Below are 15,337 nucleotides of genomic sequence, written 5' to 3' on the forward strand. Positions count from 1 at the left end.
CTTTGAACTCTGTCTGATGCCACCCGTTCTAAACAGCATTAATCGAACTTTCTCATATCAGTTCTTCCTAGTGTATTCTATTAAGTGTGGTGGGGGTCCGCAGAATTAAGTTCCTGTACAACTATGGAATTTTTGGTTGTTTTAACGCAAGTATGCAGCACACGTCAAATTCTGCAGGTTAACACCCACAGAATCTTGCTCAACAAAACTGTGTGGGAGGAATGAGTCTATTGATATACTTACGAATAACTCCAAACGAAAAGTAGCTGCTACCAAGTATTTAATCTAGGCACACACCAAGATTGTTTCAGTTTAAATTTCATTCAAAACGTGATCGATCTGTGAAACTGTAATCCTGTGCTCCACTTTCCAACATCTCAGCACAATCATAGCCAGAAAAGAGATTTTTTATCTGTTTGTGCAGTAGTCATAATACTCCCTTCGTTCCTCTCCCTTCTAAACAACAACGTTTTCTTTTCATGTCAACTAGCACTGCAGTAGAATTGGCAAATGGAAAATTACTTGGGATGAATTATGAAGTACTAGGGGGGTATAAGCTTATGTATTACAGATTACATTAAAATGTATCCACACACATGTAAGTGTCGTGTCTCTACACGCATACATCAGCATAGTTAGAAATAGACACAGTATATAACACATAAAATTTCGTTTTTATTTAATCAAAAGTGTAATAAGAACAAATGATATATTTCACTGAAATTCAGAATCTTGCGACGCGAATCATGTTGTAGCTGGCAGCAGGGCTGGTGACAGAACGCGTGTTGTACCTGGCAGCAGGACTGGTGGCACAGCGTGTGCTGAATCGGGCAGCAGGACTGGTGACACTGTGTGTGCTGAATCGGGCAGCAGGACTGGTGACACAGCGTGTGCTGTATCCGGCAGCAGGACTGGTGACACTGTGTGTGCTGAATCGGGCAGCAAGACTGGTGACAGGATGTGTGCTGTATCCAGCAGCAGGACTGGTGACACAGCATGTGCTGTATCTGGCAACAGGTTTGGTGCCTTGACGGGTGTTGTATCTGGCAACAGGATTGGTAATAGGATGCCTGCTGTAGCAGGCAATGGGGATGGCGGATGATATTTGAGTGGAGGCTGACGGCGATGCTTTGGACACCAACTGCTCTAAAGGTAATGATGCTACATGTTTTGTGGTTAGATAGGGTGCTGGTGATGTAACTTCTGTTTTGCCTGGCGATGAGGCTCGAAGAATTGGTCTTGTTGTGGGTGGCAACGCCACTTCAATTGTAGGTACCGATGTCATTTGTGTCACCTCTGATGAGGCATGTGTTGTAGATGGGGACGTGGCGGGAGATGCCATGTGTGTAGCAGCTGCTGGTTCAAGTTGTGTTGTGGATGGCAATACGGCTGGAGACTCCAGTTGTGTTGTGGCCTCCGTAGCCACTCTTGTTGTGGCTGGTGATGCGGCTGGTGCAACCACTTGTGGTGCAGCTGGTCGTTCAACTGGTACTGTGGATGGTGACGCAGGTGGAGACGCCTCTTCTCTTGTGGCTTCTGCTGGCTCTCCTCCTGTGTCCGGCAACGTGGCTGGCGATACCTGCAGTGTTGCAGTGGGCGACGTGGCTGGTGACGCCGCTGTTGTTACTAATGATGGTTCCTGTGAGAAAAAGATATAATGGATGATGTTAAGATGTTGCTAAATGTGTTCCATGTGATACAAATTGAGAGAAGATCTATTCACAATAATTTGGATCATTAAAGTAACATTAAATATTGGCAGTTCTTTGGCACATACGGTCGCAGGTTCGAATCCTGCCTCGGGCATGGGTGTGTGTGATGTCTTTAGGTTAGTTAGGTTTAAGTAGTTCTAAGTTCTAGGGGACTTATGACCTAAGATGTTGAGTCCCATAGTGCTCAGAGCCATTTGAACCATTTTTCTTTGGTACATCTATTCAGTACATATTTAAATCGAATGAAAGTAAGAATTATTTATCTGTCAATATAGTGACATTATAAATACTGTGAGACTATACTGGCGTATAAATTATTCTCGTGCATTTTCCTTGTCCGGGTTGGATCTTTAAGAGCTTGTTATTCAGAATAGTAATCTAAACATTAGCAAAAGACTATCACTGCTTGACGTTCCACTGAATGATACAGTCTCATTCACAACATAACGTTGTGTTGTCTCCCAATCGCTCGATATGGACCATGCCTGTAAGCTCACTTCTGCACCTACGAGAAGAGACGCGAGGATGTGCATATCCACCTCGCAGGGTTTCTTGGTGGTCTGTGTCCTACAAACTTATACTGACGATCCAAAATAATATGACCGAATGTTTAATATGGTGTTGGGCTGCCTCAAGAATACAATACATAAGAGGTTCTGGATGTCGCGAATTAAATCTTTGTGCCTGTACCAGCACTCTGCTCTGTCGTCATATCCGCCACAGGTGGCCTCCAATCCTGCTCTACAGTCCGCAAATGATTCCGACCTACTGCAGGTTTCACCGTCATTTAACCTCCTTTCATAGCTCACGACATCCAAACAATTTAACCATTTGCCAATGATTGTCCCTAAGCTGCTGACACAGCAGACTACCCGTTCTCAGAGACGCTGGAGTCAGTGCATTTCCGCATTAGCGACCCGTATCGTCGCTAGAATGATTCTTCATTTATTTCTGCTCCGTTTAGATACCTTCATTAGCTCACCACGTATCCCCAATCCCACGAGGGAGGTTTCAGTGTTGAGATACACAATGGACATAATGTTTACGCTAATTAAAATAAAGCCTCTATATAACATGCCACACTTACGTTTTCCTCATAATTTCCCACTATTACCCTTGGTCATTAGTTCCTTATTCGATTGATAAATATAGAAATACGTTTGACACCTTATACGAGTGCCACTTTTGATTCCCATCGATGTATAAGGACTAACCACTTAACATGAGAACAGAGAATCCCGCAACTGAAGAAAGTGACATTTCTTGACTATTACAAATAACAGTAAAATAGGTAACGCTCAGAACGTAGTCTAAGGGAAGCAGTAATTCAGAACACCACTTTTTATCTCAGCCACCAGCTAAGAAAGATTCCAAGGTTTCACAGAATACCTAATAGTGATAGATGAAAATAGCGCTTTTAAGTCAAGTAGGCTGCTCCGTCGATGCCTCTCAGAAGACAGGCACCACGGCGCCACTCACCTCCATGCTGTCCAGTGGGAGGCCAGGGGCGGTCTTCCCCTCCGGCGGGTCGTCTGCCTCTCTCCTCTCCCCAGTGGTACAGCAGGGCAGCCACCGGCGAAACCGGCGAAACATCTTCTGCAGGAAAGAAACACACTAAATATTGTCCTACATTGTGTGTGAATGCGGTGCTCTTTCAACGCATCACACTTGGAGTAGTCATTAACGTATAGTTGTAACGGTTGTAGTGTTCCAGTCCAATTACACAGTTAGATGGGTCGATGGACAATTATTCTCTTACGTAGCATGAAACAGTATTATGTGAACTTCAATTGGGATTATATTAAAGAGAGTATCTCGAGCCACCATCTACTACTTATTTATCTTGTATCTTTGCTTCGAAAGAAAAAACAGTTAGTGGATAGTCTCCAGTTCAGGAAAAATGTATGGAATTTTGATATAGCTTGATAATCCTTGATTAATTCTGCAGGAGAATCAGATTGTTAATTTCTCTTAAATATATTAAAAATCATACACGTCTGATATAATCTGGCCTGCGAGAACCTTGACAGGGAACTGAATAAATACCGGAGGAGTCACTGAAAGTCAGCAACGGCATTTCTTTAGGATTAAATCTGAAAAATTGATGCAAACGTGTATTTAACAGCAAAACCTTAATTTACCGTGGACTGTTTGCTGTGAACATTATCGGTAAAACCGACTCAAAATCATATATGAATCACACGATCATTTGAAATCAGGAGTGCCATGGAAGATAAGAATTACGCGCACACAAATATTAAGACTAACCATTCATACACAGAAAAAAGTTGCTCAATAGTTTAATAAATGAAACATCTAAACTGGGTTGGGAGAGAACAGCCAAGATGGTCGAATACTTTAATAGAAAATTATTCCAAAATTAATAAAAGTTCTTTCGCTAGGCAGCTATGAAAACAATGAAGCCGAACTACGTTCTACGTTTTTCAAACAACTATGATGTATAGGCCAATCTCTATGAGCAATCGTTTAGTCTGAAAGACTAAGTCTTGTACTATTGTGTGTCTCTTGTACTATTTCCTGGGCAGTTGTAACAGCTTTATGTGTATTTTTGGACTACTTATTGTAGTTCGTTCCTGTGTTTGCGAAAATGATATCTGTCTAACGCAGACGAGGACAGAAAGTACCACTTATTACATACCTGTTCCGAAGAACTGGTGTCCGGCTGGAAAAATGGACGTTTAGGCTTCTTCTCAGATGGTAATGCGAAGCTTTCACAACTTTCTTCTTTACGTTAACTGTTAAGTTACGGTTTTTTCAGAACACCTCGACACAATACTAGAGCGCACGAGAACTATACGGACTCGCAATGTTCCTGAGCAACGGCACAGATCGCTTCAAGCCACACTGCATTGTTGACAGGCAACCCAGATGACGATACATGCACTGTTAACTGACTGCGTCTTATAGTTGCTACACAATGTTTCGGTGTCCATATATTACAGCATTTTCATAATCGTGTCTCTCTTGAACGTAAGTATAAATTAAGGAGTGAAATATCTAAAGGCAAAAATTATTGCTTCAAATACGAAATATGCCAAAGCGATTTCCGAATATACCTCTACATTGACATCATACTCTGCAAGCCACCTATTGGTGTGTGGTGGAGGCTACTTTCGGTACCACTATCTGATCCCTCCAACTCTGTTCCACTCGCGAATAGAGCGTGAAAAGTTTCATTCTTTCATCTACTGAACTACAGAACAACTTTTACGTGACTTTATGTAGTCCCATCATGACCACTGAAAATATGTTTGTCAATTTTTGTAGTAATGTATTGCCTTATGCTATTAAAAGTTTCCTTTACAGAGTAGGATTTTAATAGATGGAGTCAACGACAGAGGAGCAGTCTAGATGTCTTATACTGTATTTGTATCTAATTGCGTAGATGACAGTGTTATACTAAATGTCGGCAACTTGTTACTACAGACGTACGCTGTCACAGGGGAACCCTACGGCGAGTTTGCCTCTGAGCCCAGCTTATTGTGTCGCTGCTGTTACTCAAGTACGAAAGCTGATTTAATTCTTATCCGAGTGTGATCGACGCCATGTGTTCGGGAAGCGAAAAGAACAACAACGGTTAACTCCACTGATATTCGAACAGTTACTGCAGTTCACTCCTTCTCGTTGGTAGTGCTATGTCCGTTGAACTGAAATTTATGGATGTGAGTTGCGAAATATTCAGTAAGATTAATTCGAATGTCGGTGCAATTGCTTATGTCCAGACATAACATAGGAAGTGACTGAGAGAACACTAGATACACTCAGAGGAGAAAATTTCTCATTCACAATAATGGCGCCAGCAGTTTCACGAGTTTTCGATGTGAAACGTAGTTCCACCCACCGGTTCACATTTACAAATTCATAGACACAAACACGGCTCACACTCTCGATGAGCGTTTTATCAGGGAAGACAATAACGAGTAAATTTAGCAGGAGATAATGTTGTGTCATGTTAAATAAATATCTTAATGCAGGTTAATATAATATTGTCCCTGTTTTCTGTATTTTCCCTTCTCGTATCAGAGAGTACTTTACTGGCTTCTTCAGAGCACTAGATCATACGCATAAAAGGGAAAATAGGAGGATCATATACCGTGAGATGAGATGATCTTTGACCCTAGTGATGCAATGGAAAGCCCGTCCCCCCATACGGTGGTGAGCCTTCGAGGCAGCTCAATACTGAGAAATGCTCTCACGATTTACATGATGGTACCACTTCGGTGTTACTCCGTCATGTTCAAAATTGAAATACTAATAAAGCCAGATCCACGATATTTAGGTAACAAAATTCCTGTAATCGTCTTCTACGCAAAAAGAACAGTCCGTAAACGTGTTTTCGAAGATCGGCACAGGACACATGAGGTTTTAAAGTGTCTCCGTCAGGCTTGTCTATGTTGCTGTGTAGCCATATTCGTACGTTCTGTCGGTATTCTTGTGAACTGAAATTTACCCTCATCACTGAACACTCAACGTGAAAGGACATTGTTATCTTCCATCTCAACGCACAGACCGAATTTACAAATCTGAACACGCTTTTTATTGCCTTCACAATGGATTGTTTACAAATGTATGCTGTATTGCGTGAAACTCAAATATCGTCGCAAATCACACCATACGGAATGACGAACAGTTAACTCCTATCTGTTACACAGACTGAAGTGCTACGGATTACATTTGAAACAAGAAAGGAAAATTAGAGAACTGTACTTAACACTCTGATGACGTGCTCTGCGCCTTGGGGATGCGTACAGGGTGGCCCTCTCACAGACAAGAAGTCTCGAAATCATGATACAAATCGTAGGATCGCATTAGTTATAGATGATGCACTATCGCATACTTGGAGAAAACCACGTTGTATCGTCGTAAATGAATTGTGCCTGCTGAAACAGAGAAAGCAATACACTGTTTGTTGCCTGTTATCTTTATCTCGATTAAGCACTTGGTTAATGGATGAGCGAACGTACGAATTAGGTTCTCAAAGGAGAACTCTTGCTTCAAGTACATGAAACGGCAACTTAATAGTGGTCACCAATGCATACATTTACCTTCGAAGTGGAAGTTAAATTTCATGCCAAATTTCTGTATTGATTCGCGTAATAAATAACGAGCGTTCGAGTCGAAAAAATATTGAGTTACAGCTCTCGGTCTGAGTGCGTAATAACTTCTACACCTTTAACAAACGGAATTTTAATTCCAAAAATAAATTAAATGACACAACTTCATAGATAATAACATAGCGAGTGAAAATGCAACTATCAGCAAGCAGAGAAATAATGGAAAGTAGATCGCATCACAGCATTCAGGTATGCAAAACAAGGGGTACTGTAACTGATGATTTATTTAAGCTTTTAGGAAACCACTCCCGAAAATCTATAAATGTAGCTGGGTACCTTATCTTAACATGAACGCTATCACCATGCGTTTAATTGTCATCTCTAAGATCATTGTAGATATTTGTGCTGGGAATCAAGAGACTAACGGAATGGACTACTGCGTCCACATTCTTAGATAATTGTATTGTTTATCACTTCAAGAATGCATAAGTGATGTTGTAAAAAATGGGAAGTCCATATCATTTTCTCTGCCATCATAGCTCTGCGCTGACATTCTATTACAAGGAAATTACATTCTTTCCGTGGTGAAGACAATTTTGACTTTCATGCGTTACTAGGAAATTTGTGCCTGGATTGCTATTTAAGTAATATTTCCTATTAGCAATATCTTTAAGAAAAAGTAAAAGCGAAGCTCTTTCTTTTTAGCGTGCATCTTCTCTATCCTCTGTCACCCACTACATTACTTTATTTCACACATACAGCAACGATCTCAAATAGACAATTTCAGTACTCTGTACTGAGACAGAAGTTGCTCATCAGAACACCAGAGAGATTATACGATTTCTTTCTACCTCCCCTTCCCTTTACATGCGGGGCCGCTAGTTAAACAACCGTACTTCTTCCAGTTCGCACAGCTGGTAATTTGAACGTTTTTCTTTCCGTTACGCCAGGTGGGTGACCAGCTGTCTACGGTTATGTGGTTCGTCCTTTTCTTATTACAACTGATTCGTTGTAACATACCCAGCTTAGATGTTATTTATCTCTTGGTCATCGTGGGCAGCAGCAAGTTGTGGTAGCTTCCGGCTCCCCTCGATGTAGCCCGCCCAAAGCCACGAAGAGGCTTGTCTACGTTCTGTGTCCTTCATGCATTGTTCGCGAAACATAATCATTTATTAATATCCACTTACATTTGTTCCTGATTGGCTGTGTCATACCACCATCGAGAAGTAAGCGTTTGATGTTCCACCGCTGGTAGGTGACAGTGAAATAGTATGAGTTCGGCTGAGGGACACGCGGTGTAATTTGGACAGCGAGCATTACACTTCTGACCCTCAGTGAGTGTGTCCTGTCTGCGACATCCGGGCAGGGGGTACAATTAACAGCACAATCAGTACCAACTGAAGAAGACTGCTAGATCAGTTGTGCAAATACTGTGCGTGAAATGAAATCGGCAACTCGTCACTACACATGAAAGCAAACTACTGATCAATTACCTTCAAGAATCCTGGTGAACATCTGTCACCCGTCATTATAACATTGTCGAGAAGCAAAAAATTTGAAGATATGTGACAGATATTCCTTCACGTTGGTGCCTGTGTTTATCTTAGTCACATACTCCGCTTACATGCTGAAATAAATGTGGAGAAGCGCAGGATATACTTACCATAGTTCAGGCTTATCTTAGTAATCTGCAGGTCTGGTTCGTCTGTACGATCTTGTTTCTATAAATTCTGCATACAGTGTACGCGATGTAGATTCAGTAGTTAGGTTCACGGCCTGTCGTTTGTGTCTTATTGATTCGTAGTCATATTTATTTGTCGGGTTCGCATATGTAGCATGCAGTGTAGAAGGATCTGTTTAGGAGTTCATTGTTAGCCACAGGGGCACTCCGTTTGCTGACCGAGATGTGCCTTCCATGAAGGACCATTCGGTACCGGCCATATCCTACTAAGGGAATGCACCATGCCTTGACTGGGGTGTAATGGTGAATTCTCAGCTCTACTCAGACGTTGTGGAAAAAGAGTAAATTCTAGAACCGTTATCAATGCTTACCAAATCCCACTGCCACGCATTCAGTTGTCACTGCTCCAGTTGCCCCTAGTCCCTTAAATCATGATCCGTATTTTCCATTATCTGTCTACTTTTCCTCCCTTCGAGCAGTATATCTAAGTTTGCTGCCACATTGTTAGCTCACTCGGGTATGATCCGAGTATCACGCATAGTGACTCCATTGACGTTTGTGTTGAAAGCCCCTATCAGTCTCAGCAGAACAGTTCTTTGACGTCGCGTAACAACGTACGTTCGTTATGAGAGAGTGACGAACACTATGTGATCAAAATTATACGGACACCCCAAAAACATACGTTATTCATATTAGGTGCATTGTGCTATCACCTATTGCCAGGTACTCCATATCAGCAACCTCAGTAGTCATTAGACATCGTGAGAGAGCAGAATGGGTCGCTCACGGAATTCAAACGTGGTTAGGTGATTGGGCGTCACTTGTTCCATACGTCTGTACGTGTGATTTCCACACTCCTAGATCCACTATTTCCGATGTGATAGTGCAGTGGAAACGTGAAGGGACACGTACTGCACCAAAGTGTACAGGCTGACCTCGTCTGTTGACTGACAGTGACCGCCGACAGTTGAAGAGGCTCGTGATGTGTAATAGCGATAAAGCTATCCAGGCGATCGCATACGAATTCCAAGCCGTATCAGGATTCACTGCAAATACTATGACAGTTAAGCGGGAGGTGAGAAAACTTGTATTTCGTGGTCGGGCGACTGCTCGTAAGCCACACATCACGCCGGTAAATACCAAACGACGCCTCGCTTGGTGTAAGGAGCGTAAACATTGGACAACTTCACAGTGGTGCAACTAATCACGGAACACAGTGTGGTGAACCAATGGCATTGTGTGGCTATGGCGAATATCCGGTGAACGTCATCTGCAAGCGTATGTAGTGGCAACAGTAAAACTCGAAGGCGGTAGTGTTATGGTGCGGTGGTGTTTAACATGGAGTGGGCTTGCACCCCTTGTTGTTTTGCATGTAACTATCACAGCACAGGCCTACATTGATGATTTAAGCACCTTCTTGCTTCCTACTGTTGAACAGCAATTCGGGGATGGTGACTGCATCTTACAACACGACCGAGCACCTATTCGTAATACACTGACTGTGGCGGAGGGGTCATATGGCAATAACATCCCTGTAATGGACTTGAGTGCCCAGAGACGTGATCAGAATACTATAGAACACCTTTGGGATGTTTTGGCACGCCGACTTCGTGCCAGGCATCACAGACCGACGTCGATACCTCTCCTCAGTGCAGCACTCCGTGAAGAATGGGCTGTCATTTCCTAAGAAACCTTCCAGCACCTGACTGAACGTATGCCTGCGAGAGTGGAAGCTGTCATCGAGGCTAAGGTTGAGCCAACACCGGATTGACACCGTCATTAACGACTGAGTGCGCCACGAACTTGTATGTCATTTGCAGCCAGGTGTCCGGATACTTTTGATCACATAGTGTAGGTTGTAGTGTAACTCTGTTAGCGGCTGTGTTGATGCATGACAGTGGAAAAGTTACGCTGTTTTATCAACCCCCTGTTTTAAGGGGTTTATTGAGCGGTAGCCCATCGTCAGTCTATACCAGTAGGTATCTAGTTATGGGTTTTCTGTGAATATTTGCATTGTGCCGTTTTATAAGCCGGTCTCCCTGTAATTTTACTACCGATAACATGCAGACTGTCATGTCGGTAGCACAAGTGACCTTCTTCTTCAGGCCTCATCTGCCAAGACTGTGTAGAATGGCTTTAGATTTGATTTTTAGAATTCTTCATGACTTGGCTCACACCACAGACGACATTTCATCAGTGTATGCGACATTATCGCAAATATGTACTAATGTACCCCATACTTTTCTGTTAGGTGAAGCTCGATGGAAAACTTGCGTTTGACATTGTGCGCTGACTCGTATGCCCGGTTAAATGTATCATCAATCGACTTATTTCCGCAGAACCCGTATTTTGTTCTAATGGGATGTCGTATACGTGGTTACAGGTGTTACAGAGTAAATATATAACCAATTCGTAAACCAAACATCGTCTGCTTACACTTCTGGAGTTAACTTTTAACGACGTTCTATATAAAAATTTCTGCAACTAACCAACTAACAGTGGGAAAAGTACCTCCAGAATCAGTTTCGAATATATATGCTGCTCTAAGAGAATTACATGAAATCTATGTGTATGGAGAAGCATGACTTGCTTATCGTAATGTTAATGGATATTACTAATGTACGCATGAACTGTATGTTGATTACGAGTCTGAGGTACTTACAAACACACACACACACACACACACACACACACACACACACAAACACACACACACATACACGCACGCACACAGAGTGAATAAATGAAGCAACTGACGTCATCCGCAGTGGCTAGTCTACATGTACTTTATACATGTAGATTAGTGGTTAGTACCTGTGATACAGTGAAGCGCCAAAGAAACTTGTATAGACTTGCGTATTAAAACAAAAACTAGAGAACCAAACTCTGCTCGAACAGGCCGCGAAGTTCCAACAATACCGACAGGTCACCGTGTCATCCTAAGCCCATAGGCGTCACTGGATGCTGGTATAGAGTGGCATGTGGTCGACACACGCTCTCCCAGCCGTATGTCAGTTTACTGCGTATTCAAATACAGAGGTATGTTAACAGGCAGAATAGAGCGCGGCGGTCGGCTACGCCTTTATGATACAGCAAACATCTGGCGCAGGTGCTAGATCGGTTACTGCAGCTATGGTATGTTATCAAGACGTTAGTGTGTCTGAGCGTGGTGTTATAGTCGGTGCACGAGCGATGGGACACAGTATCTACGAGGTAGCGATGAATTGGGAAATTTCCTGTATGACCATTTCGTGAGTGTACCGTGAATATCAGGAAACCGGTAAAACATCAAATCTCCGACATCGTTGCTGCCGGGAAATGATACCGCAAGAACGCGACCGACGACGAGTAAAGAGAAGCATTCAACGATACAGAAGTGCAACCCTTCCGCAAGAAACTGTAGATTTCAATGCTGTGCCATCAATAAGTGTCAGCGTGCGAACCACTCAACGAAACATCATTTATATGGGCTTTCCGAGCCGAGGGCCACTCGTGTACTCCTGATGACAGCACCAGGCTCTGAGCACTATGGGACTTAACATCTGAGGTCATCAGTTCCCTAAAACTTAGAACTACTTATAACGAACTGACCTAAGGACATCACACACATCCATGCCCGAGGCAGGATTCGAACCTGCGACCGTAGCGGTCGCGCAGTTCCAGACTGTAGCGTGACTGCAGGACACGAAGCTTTACACCTCGCCTCGGTGCGTCAACACAGTTTTAAATTGTATCGAGAGGATTGCCGTGTACGGGTAAGGAGATAACCTCATGAATTCATGGACCCAGCATGTCAGCAGGGGACTGTTGAGGCTGGTGGAGACTCTGTAATGATGTGGGGCGAGTGCAGTTGGAGTGATGTGGGATCCCTGATACGTCTAGATACGACTTTGACCGGTGTTACGTACGTAAGCATTCTGTCTTATCACCTGCATCCATTTATGTCCATTGTGCATTCCTACGGACTTGGGCAATCCCAGCAGGACAATGAGCCCCCCCACAGGTCCAGAACTGTTATAGAGTGGCTCAAAGAGCTCTCTTCCGAGTTTAAGCCTTCCGCTGGCCACCACACAACGAAGACAGGAAAATTATTGAGCATATCCGGGATGCCTTGCAACTAGCAGTTCAGAAGAGATCACCACCTCCTCGTAGTCTTACACATTTATGGACAGCCCTGCAGGATTCATGGTGTCAATTCCCCCCAACACTACTTCAGACACGTCACGTCGTGTTCCGACACTTGTGAGTGCACGCGGGGGCCCTGTACGATATTAGGCAGGTGTAGCAGTTTCCTTAGCTCTTCAGTGTAAGAAATGCAACTGTTTCTAACACACTGTTCATCAATGAGCATATTAACGGGGTTCCACTTACGCTTCCAACTGGACAAGGCTTCAGCAGCCACGCTGTTAAATTCTAATACTTACGTCCGTCTTGGTTCTCCTCCGCTGTCACCAACTTTGCGCTAGCTTCTCAGCTATAATAGACAGCAGATTCCTAACCTGGGCCAGTTTACCGCGGGAACAACGTACAAGGCTGTGGTGGGCCCATTGATATTCTTAGCAATGGACAGAGCGCTTACGGAACATTTGTTCGTTTTGGACGGCATCCGGGCTTTTCGATTTACGATATCCAATTCCGTTTTTTTTTGTGTCTGATTTTGTGCCTTATCAACGTGTTAATTATTTTTACCAGGAATATTGTGCCCTTTTCTCCCGGGACTCAAGAAGACTGCTAATTACGTAGTGCGTATGCCATAAAAATCGACGGCGTGACCCAGTTTTTTCCGTGCGAGCAATGTAACACGTCGCGCGCAAGTGAACAAAGAATTAGACAGATTGACCGCTTTAGGCGTCATGCAACCTATTTGATCCAGTCCCTGGGCTACAACATTAGTCATTATCAAGACGCCGACGGCCATAATCCGTGTCTGTGGTGATGATTCTGAGCTGCCAGTTAATTCAAAGTAAGCGGTCGATACGTACCCCCGTCTACGCCAGGACTAACCTGTGACGAAGCTGTGCATGCATAGAATTTTTCAAAAATAGATTCCTTGGAAGTTCATAAACAGCTACAACTAGATGACAAATTACATCTGCTTCTTGTTATGAATACCCCGTAAGGCCTCTACATTTAAGACTGAAGTGTTTCTGGCGTAGTAAGCACGCCGGCCATTTTTCAGCGCTATTTGGACCAACTTACCCAACGAATTCGCTGTTATATCAATCACCTCGACGAGAGTGTCGTTACCACTCACACCAGCGAAGACCGTCTTCACAAACATAGTCTTTTGTTTCAGACATCCTGTGCCGTGGGACTAAAGTGCTATTTGGAAAAGTCATATTTCTTGCAACCCTGTATAGAATACATTGGACATCTTATTTCTTGTCGGGGGATTCAGCCAACCGACAGCCACACACCGCCTGTTACGGCCCTTTCGCCCCGCGAATATGAGAGGGTTCTAGGATTTCTTAGGCAAAGTCGCGAATTGCCTCACGTTCCGTCAGCAAGCAGCTTTGGTTTCATTTCCTTGACATCAACCACTCAAGAAAGGTGCAGCGTTTGAGTGAACTCCTGCCTGAGACCACGCACTCCATACCTTGAAGAACGCCCGCCGTTCTGCCCCTTACTTGACCACTATCAGCTGGTCCTCCAATTTGTGGTTGCAACTGACCCGTCGCAGTATGGAGTGCAGCTCGTGATGTAGTGGCGTTGTGCAAAATATTCATAACAGCCCATTTGCTTTGTGTCAAAGACGCTTAATGATGGACAGAAGAATAATTCTCAAATAGAGGAGGATGCGTTTGTTATTATGTATCCTATCAAGAAGTCGTATATGTTTCTCTACAGTGTTAAGTCTCATTTGGTGTCTGATCACAACCGCAAATGTCTCTCTTTAGCCCCGTGGCAAACTTCCCGTATAACACAAGCCATAGACTTCAGAGTTGGGCCCTGTTCCTTAGTAGATGTAACTATGGTATTCATTTCCGCAAGTATCTTATCATTCAAACGCAGTCGCCCTTTCGCATTTACTGATGGGATCTGACCCTGGTTTCGATCAGGATGATGTTCTTTACTTTTACCTCGACAAGGTAACTTGGACCACTGTGTATAGATTCTCTATTACCAGTTATCCATTAAACTGCGGCAATATGTTCCGGAAGAAGGGCCACAAATTCCATCCACAATTATTGTCAGTTCAGACACAGACACGCGCTCGTCGATGGCGATTTTTTGTTGTCCGCAGTGAAAGGCTGTGCTGCAAGAGATTGTTAGGGTTTCTCTCGGCACGACATTACTCACCTTCTGCATAAGGATCATTGCGACATCTCATTCACCAAGATGTTGGCTAGTCGCCATGTCTAAAGCTTTGAATTACTCATGAATTTGAACATTTAATCACTGCTTTATCTAAATGCGCAGTGTATCAGGCCGCTCCCCGGCAAAGCTGTTCACCATGGTCTGGGCTATCAGCCTTCAGAGTGGGCCCGTGTAGACTTCACAGACTCCCTCTTGGATGCTTGTTGATTGCTGGCCATTGACACTTACTCCCGTTTCACAGAGCTGCCAACCTCCACTTCAACACGGCAGAGCCTCTCACTCAGGCAATCTGAATCAAAGATCTGCCCCACACCTCGGTCAGTGACAACAGTCACATTTTTATTCTCAGACGCTTTTTGTGCACAGCATCATTGTAAGTAGGCTGTTTAGGTTTTTAAATTGATAACGCCACGTAGCGCTCTGTATGAAAATCGCTGGCTGTGCTGTGTGCAGTCTGTGGCTGGTTTGCATTGTTGTAATACTCGCCATTGTAGCGTTGGGCAGTTGGCCGTTAACAGCGCGTAGCGTTGCGCAGTTGGAGGTGAGCCGCC

General features: G+C 43.7%; 1 protein-coding gene across 1 annotated transcript; it reads right to left on the reverse strand.

The window, feature by feature from the left end:
* Positions 1-724: 724 nt before the first annotated feature.
* On the reverse strand, positions 725-14,786 carry LOC126092884 (mucin-2-like). Its single transcript, XM_049908613.1, has 3 exons — positions 14,769-14,786; positions 3,192-3,308; positions 725-1,639 (listed from the first exon to the last, which is right to left on the reverse strand). Exons 1-3 carry the CDS (start codon positions 14,784-14,786, stop codon positions 725-727), a joined length of 1,050 nt encoding a protein of 349 aa, XP_049764570.1.
* Between the last annotated feature and the right edge of the window lie 551 nt (positions 14,787-15,337).

The sequence above is a fragment of the Schistocerca cancellata genome, chromosome 7 (genome assembly GCF_023864275.1).
Source record: "Schistocerca cancellata isolate TAMUIC-IGC-003103 chromosome 7, iqSchCanc2.1, whole genome shotgun sequence".
Taxonomy (NCBI): Eukaryota; Metazoa; Arthropoda; class Insecta; order Orthoptera; family Acrididae; genus Schistocerca; species Schistocerca cancellata.